General features: G+C 37.8%; 1 protein-coding gene across 3 annotated transcripts in view; it reads left to right on the top strand.

The window, feature by feature from the left end:
- KIF27 (kinesin family member 27) overlaps window positions 1-12,536 on the top strand; it is a 115,795-nt gene extending 103,259 nt beyond the window's left edge. For all 3 annotated transcript variants that reach the window (XM_006834957.1, XM_006834958.1, XM_006834956.1), the window contains 2 exons: window positions 5,074-5,238; window positions 12,052-12,536. In XM_006834957.1, coding sequence (XP_006835020.1) covers window positions 5,074-5,238; window positions 12,052-12,536 — 650 coding nt within the window. The remainder of the gene's footprint in view (window positions 1-5,073; window positions 5,239-12,051) is intronic.
- The last annotated feature ends 7,498 nt before the right edge of the window (window positions 12,537-20,034 follow it).

Below are 20,034 nucleotides of genomic sequence, written 5' to 3'. Positions count from 1 at the left end.
GTTGTTGTTATGTGCCGTGGAGTCGTTGTTGTTAAGTGCCATCAAACCAGTTCTGACTCATAGAGACCCTGTTTAGGGTTTCCAGGAGCAGGTGGTGGGTTTGAACTGCTAACCATGCAGTTAGCAGTCCAGTGCTTATCCTACAGTGCCACACCTAGGGATATTGTTGTTGTTGTTGTTAAGTGCAATCAAATTGATTCTGACTCATAGAGACCCTGTATAGGGTTTCCAGGAGCAGGTGGTGGGTTTGAACTGCCAACCATGCAGTTAGAAGTCCAGTGCTGATCCTATAGTGCCACACCAGGGATAGATGTATATATTGGGTACGGTTGTGGTTGTGAGCTGTGAAGTCAGTTCCAACTCAGCAACCCTCTGTAGATTTTCTGAGGCTGTGAATCTTTACAGGAGCAGAAAGTCTCACCTTTCTCTGGAAGAGAGGAATATAGTACTGCAGTATTTAAATTATGTTCCATTCATAATTTAAATTAAATTGTGTGTTTGCTTTGTCAGAGCCCAATATCATTGTTCTTGTTATAATTTTTAGATGGCTATAAATTTTATGCATAAAGTGATCTTAGGTCAAAATTTGTCCACTGTTAGCTGGACACCTACTGTCATTAGTACACAGTGGGTAAACCGTCAGCTCTGATGCCAAAAGATGGCTGTTTCAATTATCAGTCATCACGTTACCTGGGCACATGGCCAGTGTAGGTACAGTTGCCAAGGCAACAACATCACTACTAGGTGATACTGTTAATACTTCAATCCAGTTTGCTTAGTATCTGTTCTAACGAAATTTACAGCTGGATCTAATGAATTTATAGAAAGGGATCTGAAAAAAGCAACATGAGTAAGCAGAAAATTGGGAAGTCTATGAAATTTGCATATTGAGGCAATTAACTTCTAAGTTCATTCTGTAACCAGTTATCAACAGTCAATTGCTTAATGACAGGATTTCCTTGACAAGTTTCTACGCTACATCACATGCTCTATTTCTGCTTTAAGTCTACAAAGGTGGCATTGTAATTGAATTTTTATGTATTTTAAAAGTGACTGGCATTGTCCTACAAGAGTTCATGCCGTAGTTAAATGAGAGCGTGTTTTAAAAGCATTCATTTTTTATAGCTATACAGGTTTTTCATAAACATTGCTGTAGCAGAAAATATTAATAATTTATGAATTTTCATATTTCAATGGGATGTGAAGTGTCCTGGTGTGGCACTGTGGGTTAATGCGCTGTACTCCAAAGTTGGTTTGAAACCATAAGGTCAACAGTTCGAACTCACCAATCGTTCCTTGGAAATCCTGTACAGGATCACTATGGGTTGGAACCAACTCGATGACACTTAACAACGACAACAGCAATGGGATGTGAGAGATATAATTAAGTTGATTTATATAATATGTTTTATGGGGATCCTAACTTTTATGTCATTAATTTTAAGTATTCTTTTGAAACAAGATGACAAATTAATTTAAAATATACAGATATTCATATACATAAAATTTTACAAAACATTTTGTTATAACCAGTAGTTATAACACTGTACAAATCAGTAGTACCATTTTATAAATATGCCAATAGGAGAGTGCTATTCTGAAAGTATATTTATTCTGGTGGTGGTGGTTATGTGCTACGAAGTTGGTTCTGACTCACAGCGACCCTGTATAGGGTTTCTGAGGCTGTAAATCTTTATCGGAGCAGAACGCCAGCCTCATCTTTCTCCCGTGGAGCTGCTAGTAGTTTTGAGCTGCTGACCGTGAGATTACGCAGCCCAACTCGTAACCACTTTGCTATTCTATAGGTCAGTAAATTGGTTCTAGAAAATAACCCAATGGAGACAGTTTTATACATTCATAATAATTAGAATCATGAACTTACATTATGGCATAAACAAGAAATTTATTTATGGTTCCCTATGTTCCCTCTTTTCCTTTAATTTGCTTTGATTTCATTTATAATTTAATCATTTTAGCCTCTTTTTTTTTATAAAATTATATTTTGTTGTTGTCAAGAATATAGACAGAAAAACATTCACCAATTCAACAGTTTCTAAATGTATAATTTTGTGGCACTGATTACATTTTTCAACTATTCATTCTCCTTTTCTGACTTGTTCCTCTCTCATTAACATAACCACCATTCATCTGTCAGTTTGTCATACTGTGATGACTTGCGTATTGCTGTGGGGAAGGAAGCTATTCCACTAGTATTTTAAATACCAGCAGGCTCACCTATGGTGAACAGGTTTCAGTGGAGCGTCCAGACTAAGACACACTAGGAGGAAAGAAAGGCAGATGATTTCTGACTGTTTGAAAATCTTACAAACATTCAGAAGTAGCAGTGGAACAATGTCAGATACAGTGCGAGAAGGTGAAAATATTATGACTAGCGGCAGACCACTATTAGATATAATGACAAAAGATGAGCTTTTCAGGTTGTGGGATGACATCCAGAACATCATACAAGAAGAAAGCAAAATATCATTAAAAAGATAAATAAAGAAAAAAACAAAATGGATATTATAAGAAACTCTGAAACTTGCTCATGAATGTAGAGAAGCTAAACCGACTGGAAGATGTGATGAAGTTAGAGAGCTGAACAAAAAGTTTCAAAGGGCAACTTGAGAAGACAAAGTCAAGTATTATAATGAAATGTGCAAAGACCTGGAATTAGAACACCAAAAAGGAAGATCATGCTCAGCATTTCTCAAGCTGAGAAAAACTGAAAAATTCAAGCCTCAGACTGCAATACTGAAGAATTCTATGAAATACTGAAAGATGCAGAAAGCATCAAAATAAGATGCTTTCGTGTGTCTGAACCAAGCTGTGGTATTTTCAATAGATTCAAATGCATATGAAAGGTGAACACAGAATCAATGCATTTGAATTTTGGTGTTTGAGAAGAATATTCAAAGTTCCATGTACTGACAGAAGAACAAATGAATCTGTTCTTAGGAGCCAGAACATTCCGTAGAAGCCAGGATGGCCACACTTAGTCCCTCGTACTTTGGACATGTTATTAGGAGGGACCAATCCATGGAGAAGGACATCATACTTGGTAAAGTAGAGGTTCAGCGATAAAGGGGAAGACTCCCAATGAGATGGATTGGTACAATGGCAGTAGCAATGGGTTCAAGTGTAACAGTTGTGAGGATGGTGCAGCCTTGGGCAGTGTTTCAGTATCTCTATGAGTTGGAACCTACTCGACAGCACCGAACAACAACTACAGCATTAACATAAACCCACTGCCTGTTAAGGTTCCTATGTAATCTTTGTTTTCAGTTTGATCCCATATATATAGTTTTTGGAGTCCCGGTGTGGCACCATAGGGTAAGCACTTGACCTCAAGGTTGGTTTGAACTACAAGGTCAGCAGTCCAAACTCACCAGCAGCTCCTTGGAAACCATATACAGGGTCACTATAAGTCGGAACTGACTCAACGTCACCTAACAACAAAAACATAAGTTTTTTAAAAGAGCATAATGCTCAAGGCAGACCTTTTTTTACTAGTTGAGCTAAACTATATTTGGTTGTAAGATGACTTCAAAGGATATTTTTGGTTTAAGGTTTAAAAATTATCTCAGGAGAGTATTTTCAGGTGTTCATTCTGCTTCCATGGCTTCAGAAGATTTAAGAGTACTTGAGCATTTGAGGTTCTGTTCTTCTACGGAATATTTCCTCAAAATGGTCAGTAGTGGAAGCTGGGCACCATCCAGTTCTTCTGGTCACATGACAAAGGAGGTAGTTGTTCATGGAGGCAATTATTCACACAGTCCATATCTTCCTCCTATTCCTGACTCTCCTTCTTCCTCTGTTTCTCCAGGTGAATAGAAATCAATTATTGTACCTTGGATGGTCATTTGTAAACTTTGAGGCCCCCAGCACTATACAGTGAACTATGAACTAGGTGGTAGAACAGAAGCTCTAAATACCTTATTAGGCCAATGAACTAGGATGTCCCAGGAAACCATGTCTTTAAATCTGGTGTTTGGTTGTACCTATATAGCCTTGGCAGCTAGTCTGTTCTTTCTTTGTTCATTTTAAATATATCTATCACACAACTTTGGTCACTTCAACTTTTTATAGGTGTACAATGGATTGGCAGTCATTATAATAATCAGCCTGTGCAAACCTATACTTAATCAACACGACTTTTTCGTCACCATTAATTAACCTCCCCCTCCTCCCTCTTGCCCTTGCTAACCACTAATAAACTTTGATCTTTATAAATTTGCCTTTTCTTGTCTTTTTATGTAAGTCAGGTTATACAATATTTTTCTTTAGTGATTGGCTTATTTTGCTCAGCATTGTCTTAAAACTCCATCCACACTGTGCATGTATTAAGGCATCATTTCTCCTACTGGAGTAGTATTCCATTATATGTGTATATCACATTTTGTTTATCTGCTGAAGGGCATTTAAGTTGTTTCCACCTTTGGCTACAGTGAATAGTGCTGCAGAAACATTGGTGAATTTCTTGCCTGTTTTTGTTCGTATGTTTATGTGTCTGTTTTGAGCTATGTATTTATTGAGTCCTGGTGTAGCACTGTGGGTTAATGCACTGTACTGCAAGGTCAATTTGAACAGCAAAGTCTACTGTTCACTCTCACCAGCTGCTCCTCAGAAACCCTATACAGGGTCACTGTGAGTTGAAACTGACTTGATGGCACTTAACAATATATCCTAGACTTATAATTTTTCATATAGTCACAGTTCATAATAAAAATGAAGCAGCTGGACAGATTTCCAAATATGTGAATTTTTTATAGGCAACTCCTTACTTCTGCTCTCCTATGATAAACCTACTTATTGGCCACTGCAAAAAGTACTTCTGAATCAAGAAAATATGGTGCTTCTTAGGGGATAAGGTGGAGAAAGAGACAAAGCTCTCAAACTTTGAAAAATTTCATAGGCAGAAGATTCCAAATTGTAGCTACCAGCAAATCCATTCAAGTAATAGATAAATGTTAACATACTTATGACCTTTTGAAAATAGTTTGGATGCCATGTTAGAGCATAGTTTTGGGTCATTTATTTAAGTTATTTTAAATGTCAATTTCTGTTTTATAGAGTCAAATGGGGAAGGCATTGTGGAAACTTTAAAAACCTATGAAGATAAAACCCAGCAGCTGGAAAAAGATCTTTATTTCTATAAGAAAACCAGCAGGGACCTTAAGAAGAAACTAAAGGAACTGTTGGGGGAAGCAATTCAGCGGCAACCGGCACCATCAGAACGTAAGACATGGAGTGTTGTTCGTCATGCTGACTCTTTCCGTAGGATAAGGGGAAGTCATGCCTGATGATAGTGTGGTTTTTCCCAATTGATTGGGTTATTTTTGTTATTATTGCTGTTGGTAAGTGCCATCGAGTCGGTTCTGACTCACAGCAACCCTAGTTAGGGTTTCTGAGGAGTGGCTGGTTTGAACCACTAACCTGGTGCTTAGCAGTTCAGTGCTTATCCTACAGTATCACCAGGACTCCTGAGTTGCTTCATACTAGTTATTTAGTTTCTAATTTGTCTTAGGTTCCTTCTCTGTAAACAAAAATAGTTGCCTAGTATAGCATCCCCTCAGTGGCACACATGGTTAAGCACTTGATTATTAACTGAAATGTCGGTGGTTGGAATCCATGCAGAGGTACCTTGGAAGAAAGACCTTGTAATCTATTTCTAAAAAGTCACAGCCATTGGAAATACTATGCGTACTTCCACTCCTAAGCACATGGAGTCCATGCGAGTCAGAACTGACTGAAAGGAAAATGGTTATTGGCATGTGGCTCAGTGGTTAAGCACTCAACTGCTAACCAAATGGTCAGTGGTTGGAAGCCACCTGCCACTCAGTGGGAAAAAGATTTATAGCTTTGGAAACCCTGTGGGACAGTTTTACCCTGTCCTATAGCATCGCTATGAGTCAGAATTGATTCAACAGCAATGGATTGTTTTTAAAATGTCGATGTAGATATGACAAAACCAGAGTCCTGGTGTGGATAAGCACTGGACCACACAAGGGCAATTTAAACCGTAAGGTCAGTGGTGCAAATCTACCAGCTGCTCCTCATAAACCCTGTAAGAGTTGCTATTAGTCAGAACCAACTCAATGGCACTTAACAACAGCAACATGACAAGTGAATGAATGAGCAAACGTTTAAGTGCAAAGGGTACAATAATTAATAACCTTTAGAAAATGTTTCTAGTTTTCTATTTTATGGTAAATTAAGCCTTCAGATTCTCACAACAAAAGCAGTAAAATAAGTAGCAGAATAAAATAATATTATATGTACTACGGGGAGTCAAAGGAGCTCTGGTAGCGTAGTGGTTACGAATTGGGCTGCTAATCTCATGGTTAGCAGTTCGAAACTTACCAGATGTTCTATGGGAGAAAGATGAGGCTTTCCTTCCTGTAAAGATTTACAGCCTTGGAAACCCTGTACAGGGTTGTTATGTGCTGTGGAGTCAGAACCGACTCCACAGCACATAACAACCACCCAACAACAAGGGGGGTTCAAAAACTTCATGGAAAAATAGAATGAAAAGATAATGGACATTTTAAACAAACTCTTTGAAGATGCCTTACATTTCTAATATAATTTTTCATTTCATGACCATTTGATATTCAAAATTATAATAAAGTACATTGTTGAGACAAAGATGTTTCCTTACATAATTATATGTAGATATGTAGAAGTAGAAAGTCCTGGTGTGGCACTGTTTTTTGTTTGTTTGTTTCCTTCTTTCTTTAAGGTTTTTATTGTGGATTGAGTGAAAATTTACAAGGCAGATCATCAGTTTTACATTCAGCATATCATATACCTTGTTTTATTACTATGATTATAATCCCCTCCATGTACCATTGGTTAACAGTATTTCTCTCTATTCACTTTAGCTTTTTTTAAAAACAAAACACTCAGGTATATATAATAATTTAAACCTCCAAAGGGCCCATTCTGCAAGTCTGCCTCCTGGCCACCACCTCAGTCCCATGAAACTATAGAGTTCTCAGCTGTTCCCCCCTTTCTGCCCCCATCTCTACCTCCGTCTCTGGCATCTCTGCTTCACTGGATAAGGTCCCACACTCTGCTTGTGTTCTTCTCCCTTGATGGTCCTAGGGACCTCTGTTTCTGGACTATAAGATTAACCATTTCCCTATTTTTATTACAAAACTTCTACCTTTACAATTGTGACAGTTGCAAGTAGTCGTGATAACAATTATTCACTATTGAATCATACAAATCTTATCTCCATCTCTTTTCACTGTGGCACTGTTTTGAATAAGCACTGGACTACTAACCACAGGTCACTGGTTCAAACCCACCAGCCCCTTCTCAGAAACCCTGTATAAGGTCACTAAGAGTCAGAACCCACTCGATGGCACTTAAAACAACATGTGGAAGTAGAGAGTCCTGGTGTGGTGCTGTAGGATAAGCACTGGAATGCTACCCACAAGTTCAGCAGTTCAAACCCACTAGCTGCTCCTTGTTGTTGTTGTTGTTATGTGCTGTGGAGTCGATTCTGACTCATAGTGACCCTGTACAGTGTTTCCAAGGCTGTAAATCTTTATAGGAGCAGAAAGCCTCATCTTTCTCCCGTGGAACAGCTGCTAGTTTCGAACTGCTGACCCTGAGGCTCGCAGCCTGATTCGTAACCACTACGCTACCAGAGCTTCTTGGCAACCCTATATAGGGTCGCTATGAGTTGGAACTAACTCAATGGCACTTAACAACAACAACATATAGAAGTAGAACCTACTTAGATGAAACAATAAAACAGAACAGAACACTACAAAATGAGAAAATGAAAATAATATATTGCTATATTTAAAATATACCCTCTTTAAGATAGTCAAATAGAGAAATAATGTAGTCTACATGTTATTAAACAACCTTGAAGGTTGAAGAGAGTATTCGTCTAGTAATTTAAATATTGTTTATTTCTATAACTTTTTAGGGATAGACCTATTCTGTATCTGTAAAGAAATCTGCTTGAAGATGGGTACAGAAGATGTAAAGAGACCACTGAAAATCAGATATATACTCAGTAAAGATATAATCTGAATACATACTCTGAGTACAATTAACATAGTATTAAAATTTTAAACTCAAGAGATATTTTCAAGAAGCGTTCTACTACAACCTTATAATTGTGATATTTATAATTTATGTTTTTTATAAATATTTAATTTGACTTTCAAAGTTAGGGTAGGCTGGGGTCTGCTGTCGTCATTTTCAGATGCAGGAAATGAAACAGATAGGTTAAGCGAGTCACAACCAGAAAAGTAATTAGAATATATTTAAGGTTGCTCATCTACTAACTCCTGGTCAGGTATTTTAAGATAACAGTTGTCTTAGGATAGAGATGTGATACAAACATACAAATCTGCCAAAGAGACTAAATTTTCTGAGTTTAAGTGTAGCAATGCAAAAAACTGAAAAGTAAACAAATATTAAATAGGAAGGGAGATCAGCTTAACACAAGAATAGCTTTTTAAAATATCTGCTTAAAATTTTGTTTGTTGTTGTTAAGTGCTGTTGAGTCAGTTCCATCTCATAGTAACCATATACAGGGTTTCTGAGGAGCAGCTAGTTCAAAATCAACATTATGGTCAAGTGCTTATCCTATAGTGGCCATGCTATGAGTACTAGTTATCTCTTTAAAATGACAGTGTGCTATAGTGGTACACAGGTTTAAGAAGCCTGAGGCCTAACCATTCTTTTTAATGACTCAAGCAATAAAATGAAAACAAGGCAAAGTTAGATGATCTTAGAGCTATGTATAATGAGGGTAACATCTGTCTGGCCTTTACCTGGGAAGTATAGTTTTGATAATAATGTTGAAGGTATTATGTCACCGAATTTGCTATTTTCCTTAGATATATTTTAAATTAATTTTTGTTTTGAAGATATTATTTCACCTAATTTGCTATTCTACTTAGATCCATTTAAAATTTATTTTTGTCTATAAAAGTAATGTATAGTCATTAGATAAAAGATGACCACTATAAGGCTCAGGGACCTGTACTAATTCTCACTATGGTGGTGGCTATGTGCCGTGGAGTCAGTTCCGACTCACAGTGACCCTGTACATGGTTTCCGAGGCTGTAAATTTTTACGGGAGCAGAACACCTCATCTTTCTCCTGCGGAACAGCTGGTAGTCCCGAACTGCTGACCTTGCGATTCAAAGCCCAATTCATAACCACTATGCTACCAGAGCTCCTTAAGCCTCACTATAAATATTGTTAATTAGAGACGAACCCAAATCTACAAACTGAAAATCAGTGGTGTTTTATTTTCCCCAGTAAACCAGTGGTGGTGGTTGTTGTTGAGTGCCGTTGAGTCGGTTCCAACCCATGGCAACCCTGTATAGGGGAACCTTTTTTTCTGCCCAAATCTGTAACATCATTCGTGGGCCATATGCAAATACCAACTTAAAAATTAGCCTGTTACATTTGGTCAGACATTTAATTAACTCACCTGTAATGTGATGGCTGAAACTCTGGTTGCCTTGGCAGGGCCAGACCAAATGATTTCAATGGCCTTATATGACCCGTGGGCTGGATGTTCCCCACCCCTGCATTAAACCATTGACACTTAAGCAATCTAAAAGTTCAAGGAAAGAACACAGGTTGTGGCATGATTTGGTTGCGTACACCTGTGAAGCTTGAAATCTAGCTAGGTTATTTAGCTAATAATTGGATAGGTTAAAACTTGGTTTTTACTTGGTCACCTACCTTCCTTTCATCTAAGGAATCACATACTTTTAAGCTGCTCTGAACCTCTGTACAAGTTGTTTCTTTTGTCTACTGTGCCCCTCCTTTTCTTTCCTCCCCAGTGAACTCTTTTTTCATCCTTTATGAATCAGACCAAAGGTTTCCTCTTCGCTAGGTGCCTGGGCACTTTGTGTATAGCACATAGCACGTGGCCTCTAGACTGTGTCATGCCCTGTAGTACTGGAGCCTGTCATGTTCATTTTCAGACACCAGATGTCAACAACAGTCTGGCACATTTTGTTGTTGTATAAATGCAGTATGTATACACAAACACACATATAAAATAGATGAACATATTTAATATAAATGCTCAAAAAAGTTCATGAACTTCTCTTTATGTGTAATATCTCAACTATTAATTGATTAGAATATAATTTAATTTTAGATTAAAATTCTACAGTTAAATTAGCTAAGAGTTCTTAATAGGGGTCCCTTCATAAAGGCAGCCTCAGTTGTCTGGGAAAGGAGAGATCAGCAAGACAGGGCTGAGTTAAGCAGCTTTTACAGACCCACGTACCTTACACCACGACAAGGAAGACATTTTACAGAAGCCGCTCATAGGGTGCAGGCAGAGGACCCTTCAGCACACTTATATTTGACTTCTTAAAGTGCACCATCTAAAACAGAGATCCCTGGGAAGGAGAAACTTTCTATTGTAAAGCATCTACATGGGCTTGTGTACTCTCTGGATACGAGCCTCACCAAATGGCCCATCTCTCCTCTTTTACATCCAAGCTATAAAATATAAGATGCCAGGCTCCATTCCCCCCAGACATTTGATTCAGTATCAGGAGTTTTCAAAGCTTCAGGTGGCTGCTGTTGTTGTTAATAATGCTGTCAAGTCAGTTTCTACCCATGGCGACCCTGTATAGGGTTTCCAAGGAGCAGCTAGTGAGCTTGAACCACTGACTAATGATGGCTAAATTTGTGAGCCTACTTAGTAAGTCTCAGCCTACTGTCACGTGAGGGCCTTTGTCATTTCCAAGTTCATGATTTTATTTTTGAGAGAGTTTAAAAATCTAGAAAGACAGTTCTGTTTTAAGCTGTTGCTGTTGTTAAGTGCCTTCGAGTCGCTTCCGACCCATAGCGACTCTGTATAGGGTTTCCGAGGGTGTAAATCCTTACGGGAGTAGAAAGCCTCATCTTTCTCCCGCGGAGCGGCTGGTAGTTTCGAACCACTGACCTTAAGGTTCGCAGCCCAATTCGTAACCACTACACTAAACTAAGATGTCTACAGGTGCCAGGAAAGCTAATCAGTTGCTCTAGTTGCTTGTTACCATGCAGGAATGTGGGCCCAAAACTTCTGGCTCATCTAATTTTTCTAGAAAAGCTAGAAATGGATTTTTTAAAATATGAAACCTTCCTAGTTGAAACTTTTTGGTTAAATACTCACATTTTAAGCCAAATAAAACAAGACTTTGGACCAGATTTGGCTTGGCCCACCAATGCGTAATCTGTTTTAAATGTTGCAGTCTTTGCAGGACTAGAAGTCTACTTAACACATGGCAACACGTTAAAGTTGGCATTTTTCACCTTATTACACTTAGTACCCAGGGAGACTTTTACTTAACCAAGTTTTTGTCTTTGATATTTAGATGATTCTATTACTTGGTAGCATCAATGAGCTCAAGCGTGGCAACGATAGTGAGCTTGGCCCAGGATCAGGCAGTGTTTCATTCTGTTGTGCATAAGGTCTCTATGAGTCGGCACCTACTCGATGGCACCTAACAACAATTGGTGACCTCCAGCTTTGATCTTTACACACTAATCACTCATTTAGTGAGTGGGTGGGTATGTTTTTGTCTCCATTTTGTTGACCTATTGCATTAGGACAATGGAACCTTGCTGTCATGTGGGGATACCACTCAAAGCTAGATTTTGATCCATATACTGCCAAGTTCCAGAAGGTTCCCTGGTGACCAGAGCAGTATCCTCCAGCACTGGCATCACTCTGCCAGGATTTGGAATGTGATTCACCAGTGGCAAGTTCACAGCAGGTGTGGAAAGGTTCCATTTCCTAGGGAGTAACAAAATTGCTAGAAGGCTATTTTTCATCTTTGTCTATGAATTGAAGTTCTAAATTATTCATAAGTGAGATGCCTGTAAGTGAAATTAGAATAATTTACATTCACACTTGTATTGGCCTAAAAGAAATCATTTAACAAAAGAAGATAAAAGACATCACTGATCTTGAGTGATGGTAATGAAGCTATGTTAGGATATTATAGTTAAAATATCTAATTTTGAGTAAATAATTGTTAATTTATTTGTGTGTATTATTTTTAGATCATGATGCTGGAGATGGAGTCCTGAACCCAGAAGAAACGGGCATGCTTTTAGAAGAATTAAAATGGGCATCTGGAACTGAAAATATGAAATTAAGTAGAAGAGAAAGAGAAATAGACAGTTCAACAAACAGTGTAAGGATTCAACCAAATCCTCAGCAGCTTTGGGAAGAGGGTTCAGAATTACCTCTAACGCATAGCTCTCTAGTACCCACTAGGGGGCATTTGTTAAGCAATGAAGATAAAACAGAAATGGATGAAAATCTGTTTACAAAATCTCACAATCGACTATCACCCCAAATTCAGCCAGTGGGAAATGTGGGACAGCTTCATGGAGTAACACCTGTAAAACTGTGTCGCAAAGAGTTACGACAAATTTCTGCCTTGGAACTCTCCTTACGACGTTCCACTTTTGGAGTTGGGGTTGGATCAATGACTGCTGATTCCCTCGAAATATCTAGGAAACCAAATGACTTAAAAACTTAGCCACTTAATAATAATAGAACTTTTAACTTTGTCGATACGTAAAAAAATGACTTTCTAATCTGTTAAAAATTAAAGGTTAAGTTCACTAGTTCTTCCCTCAGGATAAAGAAGGATGGGGAGGAAAGAACTCCCTTATCCTTTGCAAACTATAGATATGTTCATCTTCCATGGTGTATTTGGGAAGTTTTAATTTATATTTCCATAATAACTAAATGAGCACATGTAATTGATAACATTCCTAGCAATTAATAACATTTAAATAGTTTCAATTATCAGTTTGCTTAAAATTGTTTTCCAGGTGTATTTGAAGAACAAAACTGCTAAGAATAGAATAATCCATCAAATATATAGTGTTATACGAAAGCATATTTTTATATTGTAGCATGTTATAATACAATAATCATATTATTGCTACTCTGTGGTGCAATGGATCGCTTTTATATGGCCCTTCTAGCTAGGGTCTTGTAACTCCCATCAGATGATTGAGTTGTTGTTAGGTGCCAATGAATCGGTATGACTGTTTGTGACCTTATACACAACAGAACGAAAACTGCCGGGTCCTACACCAACTTCACAATTGTTGCTAAACTTGAGCCCATAGCTGCTGCGACTGTGCCAATCCATCTCGTTGGGAGTCTTACTCTTTTTCACTAACTCCACTTTACCACTTTACCTTCTCCAGGGACTGGTTCCTCCTGACAATATGTCTGACGTGTGAGAGATGAAGTCTGGCTATCTTGGCTTCCAAGGAGTACTCTGGTTGTAACTTCCAACACAGATTTGTTTGCTGTTTTTGGTGGTCCTTGGTACTTTTAATATTCTCCTCCAATACCATAACTCATATGCATCAATTCTTCTATGGTCTTCTTTATTCATAGCCCAACTTTCACATGCATATGAAGTTATTGAAAATACCATGCTTTGGCCAAGTGCACCTTAGTCCTCAAACTGACATCTTTGCTGTTGAACACGTTAAACAGGTCTTGTGTAACAAATTTGCCTAATGCAATATATGTCATTTGATTTTTTGACTGCTACTTCCATGAGTATTGATGGTTGATTGAGCAAAATGAAATCTTTGACAACTTCAATATTTTCTCCACTTCCATGGATGTTGTTTATTGGTCCAGTGATGAGGATTTTTATTTTCTTTCATTGAGGTGCAACCCATACTGAAGGTTGTGGTCTTGTGGCCCACCAAGGGAACTGAGTTTGTTAAAAATGCAAATAAGGTACATGGTACCTTTGTGGAAGTGGGACCATGCAAATTAGTTGTATGGAAACCTAATGAGAAGAATGGTGAGTTTTGCCATGCCAGTATGCAGGAAGTGGGGACACCTCACTACCATCAAGAAAGAAGAGCTAAGGGTGGAGCATGTCCTTTGGCCCAGGGATTTTTACGCTGAGAACCTCCTAGATCCAGAAGACAGAGAGAGAGCTATAACAGCAGCAGCGGCAAAAAAGCAGTAGCATAGAAACAGTGATAGCACAGGTAGCAGAACCAGGAGCTAGAGCAGTGGGTCTCCTGGCCCATGGAGCATAGAAGCTGAGTGTCTTCTGGCAGAAGGCTTGTTGGTGGAGACGGTGCCTCTGGGCACTTACTGGTAAATCTAAAGAGCTTTGTAACATTTGCCTGAGCATGGCAGAAGCTGAGCAGGCCCAAAGACCCAAGTTGCCAAGGACTGAGAGGTTAACGGGCTAAGGAGAAGCCTGTGTGGGCATGATTGATAAAGTGGCCTGACCAAAGAAGCGTATTCTTGAATTGTAACCTGTTACTTTCCTAATAAACCCTGTAATTGTGAGTATGATCTGTGAATTCCATGTGGCCATTGCAATGAGTTATGGTACCCCACAGAGAAGACGAGAGTGCTGTGTAAGGGGCAGTTGATACTAGAATTGGTAAAAAGGTTAGAGAGAAAGGAGACCTGTCTGACCTCTGCTTCACAGGAATCAGCCTTGGGCTGATGCTGATGGTGATTCTGTTTCCCCTTTGTGAAAAATGACCCTGCCACACCAGTTGCTAGTTATGTTGTTGATAAGTTCTGTTGAGTTGGTTTTCATTCATACTGACCCAGAATAGGGTTTCCGGGGAGTGGCTGGTGAGTTTGAACTGCCGACCTTGTGGTTCAAACCAACCTTGGAGTCCAGTGCTTATCTTACAGTGCCACACCAGGACTTCACACCATTTTTTTACGTATTTTTGTTATTTTAAAAAAGGATTTAGTTAAATATTGCTTGTGTCAGAGGGAAAGTCACAGGATGCCTGCATTTTGGCCCAGCTGAGTATCTGTGCCAAAAACAATCTGTGGTCTAAGGCAACTTTCTAGGTTTATAGATTGAAGTTACTTTAAGTTCCTCTGAGCCCACAGACAATGTGATGTGTGGCCCATCTTAACTTTTTTAATCCTGCCTGGTATCTGCCTTTTTTCTAGAATTGTTTTTTTGTTAATAATGTTAAGTACTGTTTGTTTGCTAATATTGTGGAATATAAGTTTTCATCACTCCTGCCATATCTATTCAACATATCTGTTCTAAAATATAGATAAATGGATGCAACTCAGCAGGACAGGGAAATAATTCTAAAATAACACTAAAGCAGTCTTAACAATTCAAGGAAAGAACACTGGTTGTAACATGATTTGGTTATGTACAACTGTGGAGCTTAAAATCTAACTAGAGGATTGTTGTTGTTATGTGCCGTGGAGTCAGTTCCGACTCATAGCGACCCTGTACAGGGTTTCTGAAGCTGTAAATCTTTACGGGAGCAGAAAGCCTCATCTTTCTCCCATGGAACAGCTGGTAGTTTTGAACTGCTGACCTGGCGGTTTGCAGACTGATTCGTAACCACTACCACGCTACCAGAGCTCCTTAACTAGAGGACATTTAGGTAATAATTGAATAGGTTAAAAGTTGAGACTGCTTAGTCACTGTGGCCATTTGCAAACAGGCAAGTCAGATTACTTTGGGGTTATAAATACATAATGGTTATTTTTCTAAAATTTAACTTGAAAAAATTTTTTGGGTCTAAATCTTACATTAGTTTGAAATTTAGAACTAACATTGATTTGTTCACTAAATACAGTTTGTGCTTTTTTAAAAATATTTTTCAATCACCAGTAATAATACCCTATTACAATGGCCTTCAAAACAGAGGTATTATTTGGTTATTTTTACAAAGTTTCACTTGTAAACTTGTAAAGAAAGTTCTTGATCTAGTAATGTTTGGGTGGGGGAGTAGCAAAACCACCCTGACCAAAGGATGCCTACTCAATCAGAGTACCTACTTCCTTCCTGAATACTTACTTTTTATCTAATGCTACTGCTATTGATCCTGACCATCTCTCCTAGGAACTAAGACAACTATCACCTTGTGCTCAGACTTAAGGTTTCCTTTTTATAGTTTCTAGCCCTTGGAGAAGGAGATCCAGTAGTGTAGTGGATTATGCATTGGACTGCTAACTGAAAGGTCAGTGGTTTGAATCTACCAGCTACTCCTCGGGAGAAGATAAGGCTTTCTGCTCCTGTAAAGAGAGTTGAAACCAACTCAACCGCACACCACCACTACCACCAGCCCTTGGAGAGTAGGACTCCCTCAACTCACTTCTAGAACCCAGTTTCTGGAAAACAAAATAAATAAACTTCTGGACTGGGGGATTGTTTTTCTGTCTACTAATTGCGTTACTAAAATTCATTTAAATTATGGTTTAAATGGATTTAAATTATGGATTTACCTGAGAACGAACCACAATTTGTAACACTTATTAGTAAGAAAATGTTTCTTAAGTTCCAAATAACTAATTTGAAAATTCACTTGGGTTTTATTTTTCATAGGAACTATTTAAGATTCTGATGTTCAGCAATTATTAATAAATATGCATTTATTAATGAAGGTCCTAATTGTAAATAACTTAAGATAAATAATATGTATTTATTAGAAAATACTCATATAGAATTTTTCAGACACTGGATTTCTGTTTGCCCAGGAAATTAATAATTGTTTTACTTTTTACTAAGAGGTTGAACATGTTTTCTAAAAGCCAATTAACTAACAAAACAAATTTTTAATCAAATCAGTAATTACTACATTTGATCATTCAAATGCTAACTGGGTTTTAAATGACAAAGGTATTACTTTTTCTTTCTTTAAGTGGTGGTTGGTGGTGGTTGTTGTGTGCCCTCTAGTCAGTTCTGACTCATTGTGACCCTGTATAGGGTTTCCAAGGCTACCAATTTCTATGTAGCAAAAAGCCTCATCTTTTTTCCCCCACAGAGCATCTGGTGGATTTGAACCACCAACCCTGCAGTATATAGCCCAACACTTAACCCACTACACCACCAGGGGTTCTCCTTTTGGTTAAACATCTATACATGTATTATATACAATGACACATTTCCTACACACATAGAAATAAACACATACATATAAGCAATGTGCTGAATAAAATTTTCAGAGTAAGCCTATGGGCTTGTCTATTTTCTCTTCATCTATAATAGACCATTTGAAATGAGAATTACTTGCTTCTGAAAAGTACTAGTTCCCTTCCTACCTCCAGAGAGTTCTAGATAACAGAGTGCTCGACAGCCATAGGTGATAAGAACATTAATGAAGGTACTTTTGTGCTTTAATGTTTGTTTCCTTTTGTTCATGAATCTTTTAGGGTTCCTTCAGTTCTTTGTATCTTCATGAACTCAGGGTCCAAGAAATCAGGAAACATACATATGCTCTTAAAGAATATAGATTTCAATGCCACTCGGCCCTGCCTTGCTTACAATGTTATTAAGTGCTGCCAAGTTGGTTCTGACTCATAGAGATGCTGTATAGAGTTTCTGAGAAGTGGCTGGTGGGTTTGAACTGCCAATCTTGTAGTTAGCAGTCCAGTGCTTATCCTACAAGGCCACACCAGGACTCCATTGTTTATATTAGTCCAGGTCAATAAAGCAATGAATATTTAAGAATAGGTTTCATAAGAAGACAAAAAAAAAAAAATCTTAGAATGAACTATAATAGAGTCAAACCCTTAGTGGGTGTTCAGTTACGTAACCAGCACAAAGTAAAACTTACCTTGATGGTGGTAGTGGTTATGTGCCATGGAGTCGATTCCAACTCATAGCGACCCTGTACACAGTTTCCGAGGCTGTAAATCTTTATAGGAGCAGAAAGTCTCATCTTTCTTCTGCGGAACAGCTGATAGTTTCAAACTGCTGACCCCTTGCGGTTCGTAGCCCAATTCGTAACCAGTACAGATGATGCTGTTTTCACTTAGAGGTTATGTTGTATGAAAAATACGTATCTTCAAATCAAGAGAATCACACTATAGGAGGCCTGTGGGAACAGAAATCAACTGAAAGAAAAGTAGATTCTTACTCCCATTTTCTTTGTCCTTTTATTCCTTTCTTTGTTCCCACTATCCTGAAAGAGTACAGCCAAATTCTCATACACGATATTCAAATATGACATGATTTACTTTAAGCTATTTTCTTAGACACATACATTTGTCACTAAAAAAAATGGTGGCACCCATAACTGAAAGTGCAAGTAGAGGGTCACAGATGTTCACAATTACACTAAATTCAGAATCTATATATTATGTATATTTTACACTTAAAGTGATAGCAGGCTGTAGACTACTTGCCTTATATTGATAACCCTTTCTTCTAGATTTATATCTTTAAAAAGTGAAAATACAGGTGAGAATGCAACATCTGCAAAAAGTATTAAATGCATTGGGTATGAGGTCTTTCTGAGCACATACAGGTAGAAATGTACATAGGGCAGGGAGGTAGGAGTCTTTGATCAATAGGAAGGAGTATTTTATCACAATCATTGTTTGGCATTACTGCTGATAATAAAAAGCAGACACACTGTGGGCTTTATTGTATTTAAATACTTCTACAGGTAGTGTGTGTGCTTCATTGTCTACACTAGGGTGGACTACTCTCATTCCTGATTTTGGAAAGCACTGCATATGGGATACCAATTGCAGGAATGGTGTTTGATTTTTTTTTTTTTAATGGTCTCCAGGTTGATCTAACATGATTCCACCATGGAAGTATTTGGAACAATGGGAATTATAAAAAGAAAGCTCTTAAAACTGGATGATGTTATAATCTTGGCTTTTGATATTTTGCATAGTTCTCATTTTTCGCTTTTATTTTTCCTTGTAGAAATTCACACAGTGAATCAACAGAATTGTCACTATTTGAAATGCCAGCAATATATTTTGATTGAACCTAAGTATACTGAATTATACTTCAATATATTTGTGGCACTAGACTGTTAACCACAAGGTCAGTGGTTCAAACCCACCAGTTACTCCTCAGAAATCCTAAACAGGGTCCGACTTGACAGAACTTAATAACAGCAACAACATAATGAACTAGACTTAGGTATTGTAATCTACTGGTTATAATAAAGAACTCTATTGAGTAATCTCTACAGTACTTTAAAATAAAAATCTAAGAATCTCACAAACTTTGTTGCAATGAGTAAAAGCTCTGTCATTCCCAAGGAGCATAAGGATACACAACAAAGAAGAGCAGAGAACTATTTAAACTTTAAAAAATTTGAAACTTAAGGTTCTTAGAAACTTAAAACTTTTATCATTTAATATTTGTGTTAAATAAAAGAACAAAACAAACATATTTTTAAACTCTAGTTGCACATTGTATAATGATTGTTTCAAACTTATCACAGTATACACAAAGCAAAGTATAATTTTAGGGGTCCAAAGTGGTAAATATTAATGTTGTCGTTAGGTATTGTCAAGTTGGTTCTGACTCACAGTGACCCTATGCACAACAGAATGAAACACTGCCCAGTCTTACACCATCCACAAAATTGTTGCTACAATTGAGCCCATTACTGCTGCCACTGTGACTTCTACTTTACCTACTATGATATGTCCTTATCCAGGTACTGGTCCCTTCTGATAACATGTCTGAAGTATGAGAGACTAAGACTCACCATCCTAGCTTCTAAGGAAAATCCTGGCTGTACTTTTTCCAACACAGATTTGTTTGCTCTTTTTTTTTTTTATTCACAGTATCTTATTTTTTAAAAAACTACTTGGACTCCCATCCCTAAATTATAACTATAGATTGGGTTTACTTACCCTCCCTAAAATACTCTAGGATTCAAATTGTTCTGATAAGACAGATGATTAAGAGACCAGGGTTGTGAAGGAGGAATAAAAAAATAGGTTTATTTGAAAACATTCCATAGATCAGCAAAGAATTTTCAAAATTATTTTGAGAGAATATATTTTATTTCTCTGGCAAAGGGAGAGAAACAACTTCAATGTTTAGCTATCTCTAAACCCTTATGAATATCCCTAGTTAGTACTGAACTTGTAATTTGATACTGATTTATTTTACTAAGATTACTATTAGTGAGTTTTGTTGTTGTTAAAGTGACATTGAGTCAGTTCCAACTCAAAGTGGTCCTGTATAGGGTTTCTGAGGAGTGATGTGGGTTTGGACCCCCAACCTTGCAGTTAGC

This window comes from Chrysochloris asiatica, unplaced genomic scaffold (assembly GCF_000296735.1).
Source record: "Chrysochloris asiatica unplaced genomic scaffold, ChrAsi1.0 scaffold00014, whole genome shotgun sequence".
In the NCBI taxonomy this organism is placed as follows: Eukaryota; Metazoa; Chordata; class Mammalia; order Afrosoricida; family Chrysochloridae; genus Chrysochloris; species Chrysochloris asiatica.
The sequence above is the reverse complement of the archived record's forward strand: the minus strand, read 5'-3'. Positions and strand labels throughout refer to the sequence as shown.